We start from the raw sequence: 23130 nt of genomic DNA, 5'->3' as shown, positions 1-23130 counted from the left end.
TAAGAACCTTCCTGAAAAATTCAGGGTCATCACCATTTGGACCATATATATTCAGCAAAGTTATTGGTGTTGAGTGGATTTCCCCCACAACAATGACATACCTCCCATCTCTGTCTGCAATTGTGGAGAGGTGTTTAAAAGAAACTCCTCTGCGGATCAGAATGGCCGCCCCTCTAGCCTTCACTGAAAAGTTGGAGTGATATATCTGTTGAATCCATCTACACCTAAGTTTGGTATGGGCATCATTCTTCAGATGCGTTTCTTGTAAGAAAATAATGTCAGCTTGGAGGGATCTAAGATGGGCAAGCACCTTGCCTCTCTTGACTGGTTCGTTAATACCATTTACGTTCCATGAGCACAATGTTATATCATCCCTCCTCATCCCCTTCTGTGTGTTGTTATACATTACGTAGACTGATTAAAGACTACTATCCTTCTTGACCTCCTCTTTCTTTCTGTCAGGGATATGTAACCATAAGTTGAATAACACTCCAGCCACCCCGCCTCCCAACCCTCCCCACCCCCCCTTAGTACAACATACAAAGAAAAACATAACATTGTAATAATTACACGTAGACAGATCTCTCTAGGCAGAGAATAAACTCCAACTCTACCAACCAACTGGTTGAACTTCTTGATCTAAATGTATCCAACTAGTAGTCCTACAGCAAGTATAGAACTAACAACCAAACCTATGTGGTCTCAGAACATGGATTATGTATCCCCATCAAGTAAAGGAAAAAACAACTCCAAAATTTTGGTAATCGTTGTGAAAATAAACAAGAGATTATAAAGCCTATTCAGTTAGATGAAATCCTCTGATTGTTTGGGCCCCCTCAACAGTTGAGTGAGGCTTCATTGTTAATTATAGCCTATATGTAAATAGTTGCTTTAACTAACATTCTCCTATTTATTCAGGAAACCTGCATCTCAGAAAATATTTACCAAATGATAGCAGGTTAACAAAATACTGATTCTAAAGTGATAGCATTAAAGCGAAAGTGCCCTGAGGTAGACTGACGTAAACAAAAAATGAATAAGTGAGGCACTATTCCTAAATAAGGTCAAATCACACTAATCCTAAAAATGAATAAGTGCACGTTTCCACGTGAATGGTTGTGGGTGATTCTTCACACTGGTTAGCCTTGCCTCAACAATGTGTCTAATTGTTATTACCTGCAGCCTCTTAAACAAATGAGCAAGTCTGGTCAATGAAATGTCTATGAATCCCTGCCTTGTCCAAAGTGTTGTTCAGCATACAGACGGGCCTCCTCCGGGTCTGTGAATGTGGTCTCGTTCCCATTGTGTGTCACCCGTAGCTTGGCTGGGTATAAGAGGCCGAATTTAACGCCGGGCTTGTCTCGCAGCAAACTCCTGGCTGGTGTAAAAGCTGCCCGGCGTTTAACTACGGCGGATGGGAAGTCTCTGAAAATCTGAATCCGCTGCCCTTCATACGTGAGGCCTTTGGACTTCATAACCCTCTGTAGTATGTCATCAAACACATGGCAGTAGTGTATTCTCAGGATCAAATGTCGTGGTGGTTCTTCATCACCGGAACGTGCCCGCAGAGCCCTATGTGCTCGGTCTATCACTGGTCTCTCATCCAGATTCAAGACATCAGCCAAGAGTTGCGCTGCAAAGTCCCTTGTTTTCCGCCCATGTTCACTCCCTTCTTTCACTCCAGCAATTCTTAAATTCTGTCGCTTCGACCGACCCTCCAGATCTAAGCACTTGTCAGACAGTTGTGTTACCTGGCTATGTAATTGCTTCACCTTAGCCTCAAGTTCCACTACGATATCAGAGGTAGCGCTAGCCGACTCCCCTAAACTTTTCAGCGTCTCGCTATTGGAGTCTATTCGGACATTTAGTGCAAGAAATGTTGAGTCATTTTCTGATTTCAGAGCGGCCAGTTCACCTCTCAAAGTCGTACTCACTTCAGCAATCCTTTCGTCAATTTTGTCGCATATGTCGGACTTAGCTTGCGATAGTTCAGCTTTTAAGGATGCTATGGCGGCTAATACCGCTTGGTTGTCTGCACTTTGCGCCCCCACGACCGTTCTCTCCTTTCCACTCTGGTTCGGGGGTTCAGTTGGGCCTCCTTCTTCGCTGGACTTGGTTTTCAAATTCACTCTTTGTCTCGACATTCTAAACCGCAGGTCCTGAACTACAGGTGGTATGAGTGTTTTAGGTACAAAATCTCCTTAGTATTTCGGTTAAATTTGCATAGGTTTAGTTTAACATGTAATTTTAATATGAAATCTGCAGGAGCTACAGCCAGGCGCGTCTTATCTCCTCATTGCTCAGCAGCGCCCCCCGAAATGTGCAAACTGTACTGTATCCTAACACGTACGTCCGTATGCATTAATGTAAACCGGACTTTTACATCGCGGACTTTGGCAACGCAGGTGAAGGTGAAGCCTCATTGGATTAGGTTCAGCTGAGTTCAATTACATCTGTTTCCTTGATCTGTGAAATGCCATAGGGTTGTTGATGTTTTTTGTATGTGTAGTACTATGAACTCATTCTTGCGCCAGTGGTCCACAGCCACGAGTGCATTGCAACATTGAAAATTGTTTCATTGTTTAAAAAAGTGGAGGACATACATTTCCCTGACGCAACTTGATCACTAAAGCCTAGAAATCTACACGCCCCTAGCGGCAGGCTATGCTCACTGAGCATTTGATCGCTAAGATGGCTGTTAAGAGTGGGTCAGCTCGATCTTACGTTTCCTAGTTCTTAGTGAAAGATCTTCTTAAGCTAAGAGCGACTCTGGGAAACATTCTTCTTTCACAGCGTTCTTAAGAGCGCTCCAAAGAAGATATTGCCGTTAAGAGCTTCTTAATGAATCTGGGAAACGCGGCCAATATCAGTAACATACTAATGTAAAAAATAAATTGATCATTGTTTTCATAGCATGAAGATATTTGTAAGTTCCCATCAAGAGCTTACTATGAAGACAAACTGAAAACAGCTGCCAAAAACTCAAGGAGTGTCCTACAGATAAAAAGGCCTGGTGTGACACGACCAACTCGGACAGTCTTTGTGGACATTAAGGGGAAAGAGATCAGTCAGTTTGTTTCCACAAAAAAAGGAAATGAAAAATCTGTTAGAAACTGTGAGGAGAGCATCGAAGCCGTAAGTAATACATGTAGATCCAATTGCTTCACATATATTAATTTAGTTTGTTTTTACCCTGATCTTTGAATTGGTTATTTTCATATTCATAGTTATGTATGTGTTTTCTTTTTCATTTGTAACAGACACAAATAGCTGCCTCGTTGGTTAAAAAGGGTCACATCAATCAGGAAGACATTGCTATCCTGTCTCCGTACAATGCTCAAGTGTCCGATATTAAAAGACGGCTGAATGAAGAGAAGCTTACTCAAATCACCGTCTGCACTATCACAAAAAGCCAAGGTAAGAGGCTGTAGCTTCTCTCCTGCATTTTTATCTGTATCAGCTTCAGCTCGGTACTGTATATCTGAAGCCTTTCTCTTCCACTTGCTTCCTGTCAATCTCCACTACACTGCTTTAATATACACTAATGTATATTCACCTTCTCTCATCCAGGCAGTGAGTGGCCCTATGTGATAATGTCTGTGGTGCGTTCAAGCCCCAGCCCCATTACAGAGGCAAACACAAGGGAGTGGCGATCTAAGCATATAGGCTTTGTGGGGGACGCAAACCAGATCAATGTGGGCATCACCAGGGCTAAAGATGGCCTCTGCATTTTAGGTGAGAGAAGTTGACCATAAAGTGCCAAGCGACCATAAACCATCTAGATTAAAAATAGAACAAATGTTTGTTGATGTTGTTTAGACTGTTGAGATCTTGAATGGTTAAAGCATAACTCCAGTTCTCTTTCAGTTGAGTTCACTCAGTGTTACCCAATGGGAAGTCTGGTGACGTCATCAATCTGAGCCAATCTCTAACAACCTTTTTAGGACCTGCATTCTCAACTGTCATCACACACTTGGTAACAGGGGGTCAAGACCGTGTAGATTAGCTTTGGCATGTTAGTGTATATATACAGTATATACAGTATATAGATAGATAGATGGATAGATAGATAAGTATGTTAGCATATGCCATAAAAGGGAATCTTTCAAATATTCTATCTAGATTCATTAGATAGAAAGGGAAATATTTCAAGCCATTTTTTTGTTTTAATTTTGACGATTACGGCTTACAGCTCATGAAAACCAAAAATCAGTATCTCAAAATATTATAAAGAGGAGGGCTGCTTTTGCACTAATGACTGCATTACTGTGGCTTGATATGCACCGCTGAGGTAGCCTAGCACGCCCTCCCAGTGACGTAACACCTTCGGCGTTGCTGTCGCTGGTCTGGCCAATTGCTGATCGGGCAGGATTTCTGAATTCTGCAAAACTGCGGAACTGCCCCCTTTGGTCGAGAACCAATCAACTTTGAGCAGCTCCAACGGCTCTGGGTAGAGGCGTGTTCAAGGCAGTGACGCAGCAGAACTGCGACCATAACACATGGATTGAACCATGGAGGTATTATAAGAACTGGAGAAAGTGAACAAGTCCTGCCCCCATTCATTTCAATGGGAATGCTCGGCTAGTGAAAATTGGCAAAAGTTTTTTCAGGCTTCAACATGGCGTTTTAAGGGGCTTGTTTCCAGTGACGTTTTACTTAGCCAATTAAGTGCCAGGCTACTGATTAACGTAAGGTACAGAAGGAGAGCTTGTGCCCACACTAAGCTCGTGCATGAGCTGAGAGTGGAACAGCCACCAATCAACATGAGGAGAATGGCACCGGACATGATGTATTTCTGGAAAATGGCGAGGAGGAAGTGCCTTGCTAATCAGCGAAGCTAATCAGTCAAATCCTGACACCCTGGATTGAACGGAAGCGCTTCATTAATTTTCAGAGGAAAGAGTGTTGTGATTGGTTTAAACTCGGCAAACCCCTTTCTGACATCGACCAGTAGTAAATCGAGGCACTTGAAGGAGGCGGGTCAACCATGCGCTTGGAGAAACCGTTGAGCACAGGCTCTTGGTCAGACCAAAGTCTCGCAGAGCTTTGAAAGTCGATGGCAATCAGGCTACCGCTGAGGGACTATGGAAGTCTAGGTTGCCTGCGGTCTTAAAGGAATAGTTCGGTATTTTACACTTTAAGCCCGTTTTCTGCATTGCCTAGGATGCAAACGAGTGTTTGACACTGAAATCTCGACGATTGATCCTGTTTCTGCAATTTGGCTGCTTTAGAATGTTCTCTGTATGGCTTCAGCTTTGCTCGCTATGAGCCAGGATGATTCTGTCCTTAAAACACCCCTAAACGTTCGTTTTAAAAAATGTGCAACTCACCGAGTGGTTGCTGGTCTACAACGATTTTCTATAGCAATTTCGCAGCGAAATACAGCTTCTGTCGTCTTTTATCAGGGAATTTCTGTAACTCTGGAGTGAAAACAGCCTAGGGTCTATTTGCGATAGTTAACAACTTGAAACTTTTGTTTGAGAACAAAATTACGTTAATTGGTGCCGTTTTGAGCAAGACTTTATTTGCATTATCACTGAATGGGCTTTACAGGGCATAGTGCCATTTTATACCACTAACAAAGCTCAAAATATAGTTATATTTCTGTGGTAGTGTCGTTAAGGTTTCTACAGACAAACCAAAGTATTATAAACATTGAAAGTGTGCTTCCTGGTCTGGTATTGTCAAATCAGCTGGCATGCTCGATCGAGTCAGCACTGCACAGATGTGGCTAATCGCAAGGCATGTTTGTATTGAAATATTCAGCCAGATTTGTGCAGCTCTGTAAGATCCGGAGTTACACTTTAAGCACAAAGCACCCATATTATATACATATTACATTTTAAAACAGCATGTTCACTTTTTATGTTTTATCTCATTTAGGTAATCAAGAATTGTTGACACGCAGTAAAGCTTGGGAACAACTTCTGAAATTTTACACAGAGAACAACTGTGTTGCTAAGGAGGTTGATGTCAAACGTGAGTCATTAAGCTGTACTTTTAATGCTGTACTCTACTTTGAGTTTGAGTTTGCAGTGGACATTTGCTTAGTGTATACATATGGGTGTTGTAAGGGTTGAGATTGGGAGGTTAGGACAATTCCAAGTGGCCTGCATTGACATAAGTCCCTAATAGAACAATATTATTCTTTCATAGGGCCTACAACTTCTAGCTGCTCCTCTGTGACACAAGCATGAAGAGAGTTCAATGTTTTTCCCTCTGCATAGGGGGAGCCTTCAAGGTGGTGGGTGAGTGTTGGATTTACTGTAGGACAGGCTGCCTCAGAGATGGTTTTAGATGTACTGTACAGTTTAACAAACATCAACATAAATAATCATATAAATGACAATTGTACAAATACATAAAAAGTTAAATTGCGTTTTGACCTCCAACCAGGGCCTGCAAGTAAGAATGAGCTAGAATATATGATGGGCTAAATTAAAGGTAGGGTATAGAATTTGCCTTTTTTTTCAAAATCATTTGAAATCCTATTCCTAACCCACTTACAGAGTTGGCTGTAAGTATGGACATTTCAGTGCTCCGACCGACCCTTTCGTTCGGCAATCCTTCGAACCTTCGAACATTACATTTTACCGTGACTCGAAGTGTATTGTTAACCGCTTGGAGCTACAGTGGAATAGGCGAACCAACGGGCCAGCACTAAACTCGGATATTTCAGGAGGTAAAAGAACCAAACCAGATTCTGTTCAAATATACACACCTATGGCTACTGAAAAATGTATGGTTAATTTATCAAATATTAATTTGGTGTATTAAAAAGCATTGTTGTTTTAGAATTTCCAAACGAAAGGGCGGGTAGCCTAATTGGTGCTTTACGATAATGTATAAAATCATCTACCTTGTTGTCTGATTTGTGGAACTATTACCTACAAGCCTTTGGAGGTGAATAAAGAAAGTAAATCTAGTTAGCTAAGTAACCTGCTTGGGGAAGTTGATATGAGCGATTATATGGAGACTAGAGCTCATACTGTAAGCGCTGTACAGACGCCAGGGCTGGCATTTCATTTTGTACAGCTCCAGAGTGCCTAGCCTGGCTCGCTCTCGCGCATCTGAATTCTCGCTCTGCGTGAATGCGCGTCCATGGAGGGAGGGACTTGAGTGTATTTTCAAAATCTGCCGGCTGTTTTGGGAATTCCATACCCAACCTTTAAGGGTTTTTTTTCTTTTTTTTTTATCAGCAAGTTATGTTTTGTAATTTTTAGAACATTGTATACAACTGATTGTTTTTCTTGTCTTTATTTCTAAAAGGTCTTATTACAATGAAGTTTCTGTATAGGCTATCATAACATGAAAGAGACATACAATTCCTTATTCTCAGCTGTGGCTTTAAAGGTAAACTATGCAATGTTTTTCAGTTAATAAATTCGTTCCATACTGTTATATATGATTAAATGAGACATTACCAGTCGAACAATGTTTTTTTTCGCCCGCCCTAGTGGTCTGTAGCGGTAGAACCACGCTTGCAATTTCAGGAGCCCTCGGGCACGCACCCATGCTCTACTCCAGGAAGTGTCATGTAAAGTCTCATGAAAAGGCACTGCAGACTGACCGATTGAGGAGTTTTGTAAAATATACACGCTAAAGCTGTAGGGGAAGCTCTGCAGAGAAATATGCAAGCATAAAACGAGCGAAAACGAAAACCGAAAGCGAAACCGGCGATGAAATCGCCAAATCCTGCATAGTTTTCCTTTAAATGCAATTTTACATCTTTGCTGCTAGTGTCCACTTGTATGGACAGTTGAATGACTTTTAAATAAAATTGAATTATGTGAAATTTGTAGGTCTCTTTTGAGTAATCACAATCTTTAAAATATTATCTAAATAATTATTTTAATTTTTTTTGTTTAAGCAATAACCCACTCCGCTTCTCGTCGTGCCTAACAACGCCTTAGCTGTTCGATTATACAGTATAACGCACGGCCTCTCGGGGCTTATCGCTTAAACAAAAAAACCACTGCATTTAGAATGTTTGTCACAAACATTTATATATTTGTATCATATTTGTATTAAATATATTTGTATAGACAAAGGGTATATTGTGCTTTTGTTTTATTTGTCTATTGTGTGTTTCCCTGTGTATCCTCATTCTGTAAGTCGCTTTGAAAAAAAATGTGAACTCAACATTAAGAATCAACAACAATCACAATAAAAGAAGATCATATTTACTTAGATGTCATGTCATCAATCGTAATACACAGTATTATGGGTGTGTAGAAACAAGTAAACTTTAGGTACAAAGTTCATCTGGAAAAACAGATGTTTTTCATTCAGGTAATATCAATCATACCTAGATTTACAAACATTTTCTTATTTATTTTGCATGCCCTTGGAATGCTCAAAGTTGCCCCCAGGAGGTGGCCTCCAAAAGTGGCAAAACAAAATGCTAAATATTGTGCTACAGTTAAACAACATTAATCTTTCAAAACAATTGATCTATTACATGCTCAATTTCCTAATATTAAAAGCACAAGAGACATCATGTAATGTAAAAAAATATCTCAAAATGTATCAGTATTTACAATCTGTACATAGGTATTTATACATAAAAAATACTTATCAATTATTACTTAATACTCAGTAAATAATTTGTTTTTGATTCAGGTGGTCCATGTCCACGAATTTCATTGATTACAGATGCAGTGAGAGCATCATTTTTAAGTAGAATGGTTTTGAATACTTTATTAGTTCCAAGTTGTTAGTTGCTTTTTTTTTTCTGCACGTGGATGCTTTGAGCAGGATTGACAACACAGCCCTTTTCATGGTAGTGATTCAGTAGCTTCTTCCAGAGGTAGCTACACTGCAGAAGAGTCTGATTTCCTACAAAGCCCACAAAATAAGGTCATGTGAATACTGTTTAAAGCAGCAGTTTGTTGATTGGGTCTAGGACTAGTGAGCTAGCTGCCTATCGACCTACATGGTAAGCAAAACTAGCTGAAAATAACAGCACCATTAGCAGAGTTTGCAAGCATGCAGTATGGTCTATTTTAGCTGCTGAGAAGGCTTTTATTATGTTGTTGTTGTTGGTGGTGTTGGGGCTTCTGTCCTGTAGTGTATAGCCTTGTGCATTATTACAGGGAACGAAAGGTGTGTTTGTCTGTCTTTTTGAATTTGAAGATTAAAACAAAATGTGTTGTTCATAGACATACAGTATATATGCACATACACCCCTGCATATTGTTGTGTCCCAATGTTTATAACAGGATAGATTAAAACCATTGGGCAACTGAAATCAAAATGAATGTCATGGATTGAGTGTAAATTGTTGAAAATCAGTAGCGTAGTAAAATAGTTATATTTCAATTAAGGGTACATACCAATGATGCAAAGGCCTTCCTGTGCCCTTGTGATTCCCACATTAACCTGATTGGGATCCATAACAAATCCAAGCTTTTTCATTAGCCAGGATTTAGTTGGTCTACTGTCAATCTCGATTTTGGGACAGGATCGCACAGTGGACAGGATAATATACCTCCATTCACTTCCTGCCAATAAAATATGGGATGCATGCCAGTTTAAAATTTTGATGAAATTCACTGAAATAGTAGTGTGATATTGCATTTTAAAACATCAGCAGGAGCAATTATGTAAGAATGTGAAACCTGAGACAGAAACCACATCTTAAGGTCATGATTAGTCAAAGTATGAGAAAGTATGAACATCCTATGACTATCAGATAGCTTGAATGTGGGTCAGCGTCAGGTGGTGCAACCAGGTAAAATACTAATTTAAACCAAGACATAGTTGATTAAAATGAACAAATGGTTATAAAACGTGATGTGCCTAATTATTATATTACAAAATATCCTTTTTAAATTTGTAAAGTATTCATTAACATTTAATAAAGTATTAAAATGTGAATAAATAAAGTACACAATAAAGTATTCATAAGTTACTTTTAATACCAAGGTCACCTACAAAATAATAATGTAAGCACTAAACACTCTCAGATGTGCTTACAAACAATGAAAGAAGTGTTAAGACTTGATTTTAAACACAGTCTTCCAACTTAAAAATGTATTCTGTCCATTTTTTAAATATTTAAATAAAAAATACATTTCTAAAAGCCTTATTTGCCAATGACCCATGCATACCTTGACTCTTCATGATGGTGCTGACCGTGACTTGATAGATGCCTCTCTTTGAGAGAGTCTCTCTGATCTTGGCCACTTGTGCATTGTAGGGTGTGAGAATGGCAATCTGTTCTTCATCTATTCCTGACTGCTTTATCAGTAGAGTTGCAAGCCGGGCCTGAAATTAAATAACAAAGAACAATAGTAAGTAAGTTAGTAAGTAATGTTTATTTATATAGCGCATTTCACGTGCACAGAGTGCAACCCAAAGCGCTTTACATACAAACAGTGCCGAGCGGAATGGCGTAGTCGTCAGCGCACCTGTGACGACATGAAACAAACAAATTTACAAAATAACAACATCATGAGACAAGACAAAAGATGACGGACGGAGTGGCGTAATCGCCAGCGTACCCGTGACACCAAGACATACAAGACACAAAACAAACAAACAGCAAACAAATAATAAAAACGAACAAAACCAGAAAAGTCCACACCAATCTAGTCCAAATTTACTGCATCCAAGCCAGACGGCCGAGAAAAGTCCCAGTAAGGGCAATGACGATGCACAGCTTTGTAGCCTAGACCAACCCGGAGGTATCAAGGGCGCTAGGCAGGCCAGTGGGAGAGCAGCAGAAGCTAATCATAATAGTGTTTACCCACAATGCATATGATGTGCACAGTGTATACCAAACATTGTTAGGCAAAGGCTTTATAGTATACTACAATTCATTGCAGCTACACAACAGGATCGGTTTAAAATATTCTACTTTCTGCTGTTTCACATTGAATGGGTCATGGGATTATTGCATAGAACGGTGTTCTCCGTGGTGTAGTTTAATAACAGCAGTTCTGTATGTAAAATGGACAGAGAACCACAAAATCTCAGTCACTTTCATATGTAAATCTCACAACTTGAAACTGCCACTGAAAAACGGATGAACCTCAACGTAGAAACACTGACGAAATATTTCAAGACTACACCCCCAAAATTTACATACACCAGCCCACCACTTTGTATGCTAAACGAAGCAAACTAACAAACAAAATCCCTCATTAATTGGACCTTTTAAAATGAAATGGTGCTTCTTTGAAGTAACTTCGATATACATCTGAGGTTACTGTACATAGCCCGCATGTATAATGATTGTATAAGAGCATGCCGAGTCTCCCACCATCTCCAAAGTTTGAAGCAGCTCCCAGTTCACTACAACCTGATTTATAATGAGAGACCCAGGTTGTAATAATAAATGGTAGATTTTATGAATTACTGTATGTGTTTTTTTCCGGAGAGTTATAGGCCTACTGGTAGTATAGTGAGTGTCTGGGGTATGGTTATGCTTTGTGTCTAGGCTGAAGTGCCAGAGAGAACATACAAAATAACAATACTTGACACTGAGAAACATTTTTAAACTCCAATCTTTGAGGGACTGGATTTTTCCTCAGTAGCCGCTATCTGATTCCTTCTCTGATTTTGGCTCAATCACACAGAACTCTCCATGTGTATTTCCATAGGACTATGCTAGAGTATTGTGGCTTTTGAGCATAACAAAAAGCTAAAACCTAAAGTGAGTAGGCTAGTCATTGGCAGCAAGGTAATTAATTATTCATGTGGATGTCCAGAAAAGTACGAGTGGGTGATAAATCTGCTTGTAAAACAACGTCTGAGCATTCTTGGACAGACCAAAGTTGCATACCTTCTTAACATCACAGAACAAGATAAAAAAATACCTTCTATGACTACTTTAAAGCATATAGTCTCATCACCTGTCTGAACCATTATGAATATATCTTCATTGCATACTAAAGCTTTACCAATATTTTCATGTTCTGCATAGCTTACCGTTTGTTCAGCTTCTTCAACGTTAGCCTTTGAATTTTCATTCCCCCTCTCTGTTGCCACCATCAGACTGACTTCCTTGCCTTCAACATGGCCAAACAAGATAGGGGTTGGCTGCTGTGATGCTGTCAGCAGTACACTCGGCTTTGCTTTAGGGCGTTTTCCAGTTTTTAAGATGCCACCATAGAACTGCTGCGAAGGAAACTCACAGATGGCTTCATGCTGAAACAGATTATAAATAGAGAATATTGTTAACATTGGGTTTCAAATAAAACAAGAGCAGTCAAGCAACTGCAGAAATCTGCATGCTATCTCACAGTGTTAACGAAAGTGAAACCAAATTCTAGCAACTGCAATCTGATCTGGATCTGGATGATGATGAACAAACTTAGAGCTATGACATTGACCACCTATCTTGTCTGAAGATTTTAAAGTTAAATTTATATCAAACCAGTACTTAAAGTTGCGAACACACACACACACCTGGACCATTTCTACACACTTTTCTGGACCATATACGCACTTTTCAGTCAATCTGTACCTGCAAAGCCCATCCCCGCCTAACCTTCAACAAACAGAATCATGCCTCAGTTCTGCTGCCACCAGACTATAGGCAGATGCTGAAGCCTGAGCAGCCTGTGATTTGTTCAATAGAATGTGGTAACTATACGATCTTAGTAACTATACAATCTTTGGTTTAAATCTTCTCATTTGCACTTCAGAATTAATTTAATTACTATTCAATATTTCTACTTAATTATTACTATTTCTCTTATTCTGTGAAGTTGATCAATGTTTATGAGTACATCAAGACAATACACTTGAAACACAAACAGAGAGAGAGAGAGAGACTTGATTCCATCAGTAGACATAAACCTGACATTACTGTTAATTAAAATCTCTGCTTTGAATAACTGTTACAATTCTGACAATAACCCTTTCTTTCCAAGGCCACCATGATACAATCCAATCTTAAGGGCTGAAAATAATGTGGAAACTTTGGATTTGAACATAAATATTTTACAGGCCTAGATTTTGGGACCTATTCTTGATATAGGCACGGTTTGAACAAAATCTGAGACAGCCCTGCTGAAAAAACCAGCAAGAAACCAGCTTAGGCTGGTAGCTGGTTTTAGCTGGTTTTAGCTGGTCTTTGCCCAAAACACAGTTCTTATTGCTGGTCTTGCTGGTGTAGCTGGTTAGGCCACCAGCTAGACATGCTGGCGTGACCATCTGAGGAAGCTGGTCGTGCTGGTGTGACCAGCCTGTCGTTTGGGATACAGCTGGTTTAAGATGGTCATGCTGGTGACCAGCCTGTCCAGCTTGACAAAGATGGTCAAGCTGGTTTTCTAGAATGACCAACATAAGCTGGCGTGGCCAGTAAAAACCAGCAATGTAGACCAGCAACACCAACTAAAATGACCAGCTTAAGGTGGTACGACAATCAAAACCAGCTGAATTACCATCATAAGCTGGGTAAACCAGCTGAAGGTGTGTTTTCGCGAGAGTTTTGCTGGTCTAGCTGGTTAACCATCAAAGGGTGGTCAAACAAGCTGGTTAACAAGCTGGTCAACCAGCAAACCACCTTTAGCTGGTCAGGCTGGTTTTTTCAGCAGGGAGTACAGCAACAACCTTATCTGATTTGACACGGAATGACTCATCTGATCTTCTGAATTGTACTCACCATTCTGTACTGGATGTCAAGCATAATGGCTTTCCTCATATACCGTTCAAAGAGAGACTTGCTCATACCTAGTCTTTCCACCACATCAGAAGTGACTACAGGCTTCAACTGTTTGTGGTCGCCAATAAGGACAATCTAGGGATACACAACATCCTTTAGAACCCATTATCATTGCATGTACATATAGGGTACATTGTTTACTTTACATACATACATATATATGTTTGTGTATACACACACACACACAAACACACACGCAAACACACACACACACACACACACACACACACACACACACACACACACACACACACACACACACACACTACAGTATATAGTGAAATTATGACTGGTGTGAATTGCAATCAACATTGGAAGTACTAAAGGGCATTTACGGGAAGGAAACCTTAAACCTTTTTTGGAGGATGAAATCCAGTAACTACTAGGCAAGTTGTATACATTTGATGTAGAAGATGACCTCATATGCACAGATATTAACACACAAATGTACAAGCCCTGTTGTTTTTCCTTATTTGTTTTTCATCGTTGTGCTGTTTTCACTGGGAAATATCGCCTTGTCAGTCCCTTGTTATCACGCCCAATTACCTGTTCAGGCTGATGGGTGACTAAGGGGATGAAAGCCTCCGGCTCCGTTGCCATGGCACACTCGTCTATGATGATCTGCTGCATCTTGAGCAACTTTTCAAAGTTTGGGTTGGATGCAGCGGTGCACGTGCACAGAATGACATCATGCTTCAACAGTTCATGCTTCCTGGCTGCCCTTAGTAGACTTTTGTAGCTATAATAATAACACATAAGAATCACATTATTTTAAGTAAATACATTCTGGTGCAGGAAATACGTGATGTTATGTTAAATGTACATTAAAAAGGCACAAGAAGTGAAATGAAAGAATGAAATCACAAAGTTGCACTGATTGTGGAGCTGAATTAGAGAGCACTGCTCACTTAAAGGAATATTTCGGTATTTTACACAATAAGTCCGTTTTCTGTATTGCCTAGCATGAAAATGAGTGTTTGACACTGAAATCTCGACGATTGAGCCTGTTTGTGGAATTTGGCAGATTTAGAATGGAGCTCTGTATGGCTTTAACAAAGCGGAATACAGCGGCTGTCATCTGTTATCAGGATTTTCGAAATCCCGGAAGTACTTTTTCAACCGTGTGTGCCTAATATAACACAACAGAATTTGAATTTCACTGTGAAACTTGCTATAGAAGATCGTTGAAGACCAGTAACCACTCGGTGAGCTGCACATTTCCGGAAATGTCGCTGCTGCAGCTGAGAAACATTTTAGCAACACTTCAGCAACATTTCCGGAAAGGTATTGACTCAATTAAATTCATTCTGGACTCTATCCAACCACATAAAGACCTGGGGATACTATGTGTGTTCACTAATTCAGTTAAATTGGGTTAAATGCAGAGAAGTGAATTTCCCTCGCGGGATCAAAAAAGTATATATTCTATTCTATTCTATTCTAATGTTGTTTGGTACAGTAGAAGAGGTATAAAAATAGCGTTTTGTAGCAGCGAAAGGACGTGCCCCGTTCACTTCCAGGCTAACGAGTTTTGGCTAAAAACGGTAAAAATCGAACTTTCTCAAAACACATTCGAATGACCTGATTTGATGTCAACTCAACGTATGTACTCCCAATCATCCGTAAATTGATCTAAAGTGCATTTTACTCCGGATTTATCCCTTTAGTATCACCTTTTCTATAAATATCACAATAGCATTGCTATTGTGAGTTCTTTTGGCCACCATCATTGTGACGGCCCCAATCGGACAGAATAAGATGGCACAAACAAGACTGCATCTTCAAGTTGGGAGAAAGCTGAATTGGACCTTAGCAGCATAATGTCTAAACAAACCTTTTAATTTCACCCTCACTAAGGTTTTCTCCTCTTTTAATCCGTGCATCAAAGGCTCGTATCTCTGATGAGTGTGGATTATCTGGCATCCGCATCCGATGATGCAAGGTTATGGATCTGCAGAAGACATAATGGAACATTGTACACTACAAATTATACATATCAACTAACAGTAAAACTTCGATATATTGTACATTGGTATATTTGAGGTATATCTAACACTACAGCCAATCAAATATCTGGCCCTTCACACTTGTAGGCCATTGGTAAGTCCTGACGACTAGACCACCACTCCTTACCTGAGCTCTTCGTTGGGTTTCCCCTCCCTGAGCGAATGGCGGGAGAGCTTCAGCCTGCTGCCTGGGTAGGGGTACTCCATCACCTCCATCTGCTCACTGTAAACCCTCAACGGCCGCAGCACAGCACTCAGTTTCAGGAGTTGACCTTTAAGAAAACATGACCAGTACAGGGGCTCAATGACCTTGACAGAGTGTTTCTCCGTGTGGTGCACATGATAGTGATTAGATAGTGATTATGATAGGGATAGCAAGCTTAGACCTTAGAAATAATACAAATCACACACCATTGGTTCTTTTGCATAAGTATTTTCAAGCATTTTGTAATTAATGCAAGCTTGGCATTATGTAATGAGCTCAACTGATCAAAAGTAGAAAAATAAATAATGTACTGTGCACCAAAATAGGTCTTATACTAAGATTTTTAATAAACATGTTTACCTGCAACTACATCAACAGACTTATTAGACGGGCCACAATACAGAATACATCTCTTCTTTTGTGTCTCCTCACTTTGCCTTTGCATTTTACTCTGCTTCAAGAACCAATAAACAATGTGGACTCCAACAACAGTTTTACCAGTTCCTGGGGAAAATGAAAACGAGTTAAATGTTAGTTTGATTTGCAGTCACACATTCAATGTGTGAAACATGTCCTGTAGTGCTTTGGAGTGCATACAGATTTCTCCTGATTTCATTTTTAATGAGCAAATACACCAAATTTGTATAGACTTCAACCAATATATTGTGAGCTTTTTCTTTTGAGAACACAGAACACACATTAACACACAACAATTATCTGGATGTGTGTATTCATGTACTATAATGGCAAATGGATGAAATACACACGCATTGTTACCTGGGGGTCCTTGTATAAGGGTGAAGCGGTTCTGAAGTGTCTCTCTTATGGCTTTATTCTGGCTTGTGTTCAAAGGAGGGAAACCAAAGGAACGATGATTCTCCATGTCAAATGTCCCCCTTTTGCTCGCCATGAATTTAATGCCTGCAAGAAAAGACAAGACAAAACAAAATGATCAGTACACCAAGAACAAAATGACATATAGCTCAGATTGGGTTTTGTGTTTGATGGTTTAATGGTTGAGTTACATTTTTCACAGAACATCAAATCATCCAACTGTGAGACTTACCATCTGAATGTTTTTTCCCAACTGCAATGTCCTTCACTAGTTGATTTGCCTTTGTTAGTCGCTTAATTGCTTCCTCTTTCCTCCTTAACAAATAGACAACACATTTTAATTAATAACATTTAGGCTTCTTTATAATTATATCATTGATGTTGTAAGATGTCCAACTTACACATCTGGGAGGAGTTTAGGAATCAACTCTACAGTGAATCTTGTACTCTCCAAAAAGATTCTCTGAGGTTTACTGGCCATGGGTAAGTGATTGATGCGGAAGTGTATCTTGATGCTCTTCTCATCCTTGTCCTCCTCCTCCTCTTCCACTTCAGTCGTTACACCATGAGCAATCCAGATGACATTGGTCATACTTGTGAGGTCTAGGTATTTAGCCTCTTTTAGTCTGTGATCACCATGCTGTTTCTCTGGTTTGAAATCATTGTATGGTCGTCTCATACGGATACACAAGAAACACTTTGTGAAGTCGCATTCGATAGACCACTGTTTCTTCTTTTCAAGGGGAAGCTGGAAGAATCCTTGCAGATTAGGATCTTTTTTAATGTTGTCCTTGTCTCTTTTTGTCCATGTAAGCTCAACATCTTCCAAGACAATGCTTTCATTTTCTGCGACAGCGTTGCAAGCAGACTCCATTTCACACAAGGGTGCCCATATTTTTTGGTATTCGTTGTACGTGGAATATACGTCCTTGGAGGCACGAAGAGCATACCTGGAGAAACATTCGATTGGGTTCTTGGTGTGTTCCAAGCAAATCTCAAAGTTTGGGTTCACAATCAGGAGCTGGACAGCTGGAACTAGCAGTCCCCTAACTGTGTCTGTTCCCAGTTGTACCTCGATGGTGTCACCTTGCTTGAGCTGCAGTGACAACTCAACAAAATGTCCTTTCATGAAATCTGCTTTTCTGGACATTACTGTGTCTTCACATGACTCTGTGGAACTGAAAGTGCCCCCCTGCCATACTTCTGAGGTGACGTCCTGAAGATGTTGCAGCATATCCTCCCACTTTTCCTCCCTAATGGTGGACAACAAACGTGCCCATGCCTCTTTCGGCACGTGTGTGATTAAAGAATTGGGAACTTGTCTTTCCAGCTCAGAGTGGATGTCATCCCGCACCAGTGAGTACACCCTTCGAATCCATTTAATGACATGACAATTTCGCTCTCTATCAAACACTGGTTGATCTGCTAGCTGAAGGTACCGGTACATGATAGCCACATCCTCACACATTGACTTTCGTTGCAGTGGAAATGACAGTCGAAAACTGTTGCTGTTTGGTGAGATATCAATGATGTAAGCAATCTTCCTTGCACTTTGTTCATTTAACTCAGAAGCAAAATTTAGGCTGTTGGATGTCCTCTTATACTTGGACTCCTTGTCATACTGTAGAGAAAAGCTGACACAGGACTGATCAATTTCAATGGGTGAATATGTCATTTCTTTGCTTTCTAGAACAGAGTGGAGAATCCTGTGGGTAATGATATCCACATAACGGCGAATTGGGGAAGAGGCCCAGATGTAGCAGTCTAGATCAAGATCAAAGTGCCCGACTCTAGAGGTGAGAGTTGAGTTGGAGCGGATAACATAGGCTCTGCGAATGTGCTTTCCCAACGCACGGATGATGGGCAGCAATTGTGGGTGTACGTCATCAGTTGTGATGAGATCAACTATTCTCTGGATGTCTCCTTCTCTGGCTGCCGTTTGAAGATTCTCAAGAAGCGATGTCAGTATTGAAAAGGTGTCAGGTTCCAAACTAGCATACCTAAGAAACGCTGTGCTGTCTGCATCACATTGCTGACGTGCACCGCCTCCAGAGTTGCACAAGCTTCTGCTAGCCTCTGGAAGACTCATGAGACCGCCTTCATCCTCCATAAGGTGAGACAGATGAATGGACAGAGGGAGCCATGGACTGCAGCACTCTCGGAGCTTCCCCAGGCCGGTCATGTCTGGCCTTTCTTGACATCTCAGTGGCACACAGCTCTTTGTCTTCTCGATGTTGAGTAGCAGCTGGGCAACACTGTGATTAAACAGGATCATCAGCTCCTCCACCACCCTGTGGGATTGACGGTTGCCAATGATTGTGTCTTCATCCGGTGACTTGTAGCACCAGTCGTCCTGCTTCCTGTCCTTCCTGTGAACTTCTGAAAAGTGGGATGCCATCAGTAGGCAGCCTTCCACTGTGTTAAAGCATGGCTCACCACTTGAATCCTTGGTCCTGGAATTTTTAAGGATGTCCTCTGCTTCATCGTAGGATAATTTTCTGTCAGAGCGAATGACGGAGAGGTGAAAATCGGCTGATTTTATGCGGTGCGTTTTCTTATCAATGACCACCATAAGCGAAATGGTGTGTCGATCATGATCAGGAAGAAGACTGAACATATCTTCACTGAGCTCTCTCGGGAATATGTACACAGGTGCAGTTTCAGATGGGTTCCTTTCAGGTGGGTAAAAAACAAGTCCTTGCTTCTTAGCATATTCATCCAGTCCACTTCCCTTGGGCACAAAGTGTGCAACATCAGCTATATGAACCCCTATTTCATAATCTGGGCCAAGATCTCTTACACTGATTGCATCATCGTGGTCTCGAGAGTGTGAAGGATCTATTGTGAATGTTATGATGCTGCGGAAATCTTTCCGTCCGCGGAAATCTTTTGAGCATTCCTGAAGCCTGATCATTTCTTGGTCACGGAGTGAAGGACTCTTTGAGAGTTGATTTTCTATGCTTAATACCTGCAGACCAGCTTCCAAAGATGTCACTTTTGGAAGGACTTTCACAACAATACCTAGGGGATAGCGGAAATTCTCTCCCCACTTCAATACTTGGACAACAAAAAGAAGATTTCTCTTAGATTCCTCATTAATCTTCACAAATTCCTCTGGTCTAAAATCATCTAGTCCTTTTCGCACAGCAATATGATGAGGCTTATCCTTCCAAAATGGAGTGTACAATTTTGATATGCACTTATTTATCGGGGTCATCACTTGGTGGTCAGTTTTTTCAATGGTGCACACAAACTGTTTGTCGAATAGAGAGGTTGTCCCAACTCTTCTGTGCACTCTTCCATTGGGTGGTGTACTTTCTTCACTTAACACTTCAACAAACACCTCATCACCAGGAAAACAGCAGCGGACATTTTCCCTCCCATTAATGTTAATCCTTGTAGTTGGTTCATCGAGTGGTATAGCATGTGCTGAGTCATATCTTTCCATCACAATTATGCAGCGTTTGAGTATAACATTTGCATCTGGATTGCTTGGAAACCCATTTTCTTCTCCATTCCATTGGAAGAATGTAGAATCACTTTGGTCCCCATGTTGATTCTCTTCATTGTCATCAGCTGTCTTGTCAGGGTGGTCATTTTTGAAAATATGCAACAAGCCTTCCTCTGTTACGTTAACTTTCAAATCATTGCTCTCATCAAGCAGCTCTTGCAGAATTGGGTCAATGTCAGATATCTCTGATGTTGTTGAATCGGTATCACTGGTATCCTCTTCCTGTGTTGGTACAAATCTGGAGATCTCCATCACCTCTTGATTTAGAAAATCCTTGTTCAGATGCTCAGGCATAGCACTGCCATTTTCAATGCAGTGCTCTATGTAGCATCTCCATGTTTTGGCACATTTCCCAAAGAAGCAGAGCGCAGCAGCGTCTCCCACCACTATCACCTGAGACTGTGCTCTGGTCATGGCTGTGTTAAGAACACGGGCATCATTGAAGAACTCCAGGCAGCTGGAAGCCAGTGGCTTTAAGGTGTCTCTTGTATGCACTGTGACGATTATGATCACTCTGAATTGTTTGCCTATGAAAGACACAGGACCTTTTATTACTTTTATGTTTTTTTGAAAACATGGTAAAGGCCTTATATACAGTACATTAAATCCCACTGGTGCATCATACGTTACCTTGAACATTTTCAGCATTCTCCACTGTGACCCAGTTCAAATGTACTTGTTTTAATATTGTCCTGAGGTGGTAAACCTGTTGTGGGTTGAAAAGGAATTAGGATAGTTAAAAAATATTATTAGTTGCAAATTAGTTGAAAATATTAACTAACTCATTCACAATTCTATTGCTCTATTGTTAGAACATTAATCATTCAAAAATGATCAGGTGGAATACCTGGGTGCCCTGTGAGAGAATACAGATAGTTGAAGGATCTGGTTGGTTCCACTCTACCGGCCAGTTGCACAGAAGATCTTGAACAATCTGAACAACATCTGCTATTTGCTCAGGGTTGTACCACGACATGGTTGTTGTGTCTAGATGGCATTCCCCACGGACATGACTGAACATTAGCGGGTGCAGTGTAGGGTGCGCAGCAACATTTCCACTGGCCTTGATGCCATTTGTTGTTTGTTGTTTCTTTTGACATTTGTCAAAGTAGAAGTAAGTAGACACAAAGTCTACAATCCCCTTGGTAGATCGGTAGTTTTCATTGAAAATGATTCTGCTCTCCAAGGCAACATTTTTCTTTTCGGACTGGTAGTAGTAGAAGAGGCGATTGAGCAGCGTGTGGTCTGAGCGCTTGTCATCCTCCACAGAGAAGAGCTTGGGTCCCATCTGCATGTGATCTCCAGCCAAAACGATTCGAGTCTTGGGGCCTGCCAGGCCAAGAGCCATCAGGGCTTCACACTCCAGCATCTGAGAAGCCTCGTCAATCATGATGTGGCTGAAGTAGTCTTTGGGGAGCTTCAGGTCATGGAGAAGCCGAGCCACTCCAGTGGTTGTTATGACAATCCTTGTCAAGTTCACTGTGTCTTTGTCAGGGAATTTGAAATGGCCATCTTCCGTTAGAAGGCAGTAGGCCCTTGTGATGAGATCAGTGCTTAGTGGAGATACTTCCTTGGCTTTTATTCGCAGAGGTTTTGTTTTTAGATTTCCGGCATTAATGTGTTTATGAAAATGATCCTTCACATACAGATCAGCAGAACTAGAAAAGAGGAAAATACAATAATATAAAATAGTCAAATGTTTTTTCATCATTTTAATATGATAACAATGATATCTACAATAAAGAGTACAATAATAATGTAGACATACCTGTTTGTGTGTGTGCAGATTAAGACTCTGTTATTCTCCTCTTTCATTAGTTCCACTGTAGCTTCTGCAAGAGTAAATGTTTTCCCAGTGCCAAAGGGCCCATATATCAGCAGTGGGGCGACACTGTTTCTGCCATCAGGGTCTCCAAGAATGAAGCTCATGGCTGCCTGTTGCTTTCCATTGAGCAAGGGGTATTTGGTTGGATGTGCAGGAACGCATGTCTTACTAAAGTCTGGCAGCACATATTGAAGGTCTGGAAGGAGATCAATGGCCTTGTGCATCTCGCAGAACCAGAGACGGTTCAGCTGGAACTGGACCTCCATCTCGCGTGTCTGATTCTTTTGAAGGCCCAAGTCTGAACAGCACTCTCTTGACAGCCTCAGGTGTATCTCCTTTACATTGGCTGTGTCTTTGAGGATGACTGCCTCGTAGACTCTTTGGCCTTGATCATTTGCAGTGACCTCGCCCACGAGGACGGACTCCACCCCTCGTCTCAGCATGAACCCCTCTGGGGTGTCGGGGGTAAGTGCATGGCAGACTGGAAGGGTGCCAAAGAGCTCTCCATCGCAAGCTATTTTCAGCCCAAAGCGTATGTCGTTCAATGTATTGGACAATGTAATGGTTCCTTGAAGATTGAGTCTGAAAAAATGAATACAATATAAGTTTAGAATGTTACAAGTTATGCATGTCATTACTGTAATAACAACATTAAATATCCAATTACACTACCTGCAAACAATTTCCTCCTCAGCTTGTTCCTCTTGGTATAAGAAACTGTGCATTCTCTCCTTGTAGTTGCGATGATTAATGGGAACACAGTCCTGAAGCTGGTAATACTGAGGGTTCATGGCAGGTGGCTTAAACTCTTTCAGGAGCTTTATCTCCGCCTCAGCACGGCTGAAGTATGGAACAATGACCCTGGTTCCTCTGTTCCAAAGCCTCAGATTTGGAGATTCAGAGTGTGTTGGTACTAGGGATGCTTCACTGATCTCTAGATGGGAAGAGGGTGGCATACCCACTCTAACTAAGAGCTTGTGTAAAAGAACTGGCCGAGTGTCAAAGTCAAACACTAGCCACTGTTCATACACGCCAGGGAGGGTAGACACGAAGGACACAGTCACTTCATAGGAA

The 23130-nt window shown here is 40.9% G+C and overlaps 2 protein-coding genes across 2 annotated transcripts in view; one reads left to right on the top strand and one right to left on the bottom strand.

The window, feature by feature from the left end:
* LOC134092623 (helicase with zinc finger domain 2-like) overlaps positions 1–8170 on the top strand; it is a 32535-nt gene extending 24365 nt beyond the window's left edge. Inside the window, exons 14-18 of the mRNA XM_062545637.1 lie at positions 2914–3135; positions 3261–3417; positions 3571–3735; positions 5884–5979; positions 6157–8170. Of these exons, the coding sequence (XP_062401621.1) occupies positions 2914–3135; positions 3261–3417; positions 3571–3735; positions 5884–5979; positions 6157–6197 (681 nt within the window). The 3' untranslated portion in view covers positions 6198–8170. The remainder of the gene's footprint in view (positions 1–2913; positions 3136–3260; positions 3418–3570; positions 3736–5883; positions 5980–6156) is intronic.
* Positions 8087–23061, bottom strand: helz2a (helicase with zinc finger 2a). The gene is made up of 16 exons (XM_062545638.1): positions 22729–23061; positions 22000–22638; positions 21079–21889; positions 20862–20937; positions 17122–20758; positions 16953–17035; positions 16664–16807; positions 16247–16390; positions 15809–15953; positions 15510–15626; positions 14222–14414; positions 13616–13750; positions 11935–12153; positions 10113–10269; positions 9336–9503; positions 8087–8838 (listed from the first exon to the last, which is right to left on the bottom strand). Exons 1-16 carry the CDS (start codon positions 23010–23012, stop codon positions 8717–8719), a joined length of 7074 nt encoding a protein of 2357 aa, XP_062401622.1. The 5' UTR covers positions 23013–23061; the 3' UTR covers positions 8087–8716.
* Between the last annotated feature and the right edge of the window lie 69 nt (positions 23062–23130).

The sequence above is a fragment of the Sardina pilchardus genome, chromosome 9 (assembly GCF_963854185.1).
Source record: "Sardina pilchardus chromosome 9, fSarPil1.1, whole genome shotgun sequence".
Lineage (NCBI taxonomy): Eukaryota > Metazoa > Chordata > Actinopteri > Clupeiformes > Clupeidae > Sardina > Sardina pilchardus.
Note: the sequence above shows the minus strand (reverse complement) of the source record. Positions and strands in the feature narration are given on the sequence as shown.

Coding starts and splice junctions, on each gene's coding strand:
- helz2a (XM_062545638.1), bottom strand. CDS start 23,012: ATGCCACCCTCTTCCCATCTAGAGATCAGTGAAGCATCCCTAGTACCA. Junction 16,808..16,952: donor TGGGAAAAAACATTCAGATG/GTAAGTCTCACA, acceptor CTTTTCTTGCAG/GCATTAAATTCATGGCGAGC. Junction 13,751..14,221: donor TCACCCATCAGCCTGAACAG/GTAATTGGGCGT, acceptor GTGTATCCCTAG/ATTGTCCTTATTGGCGACCA.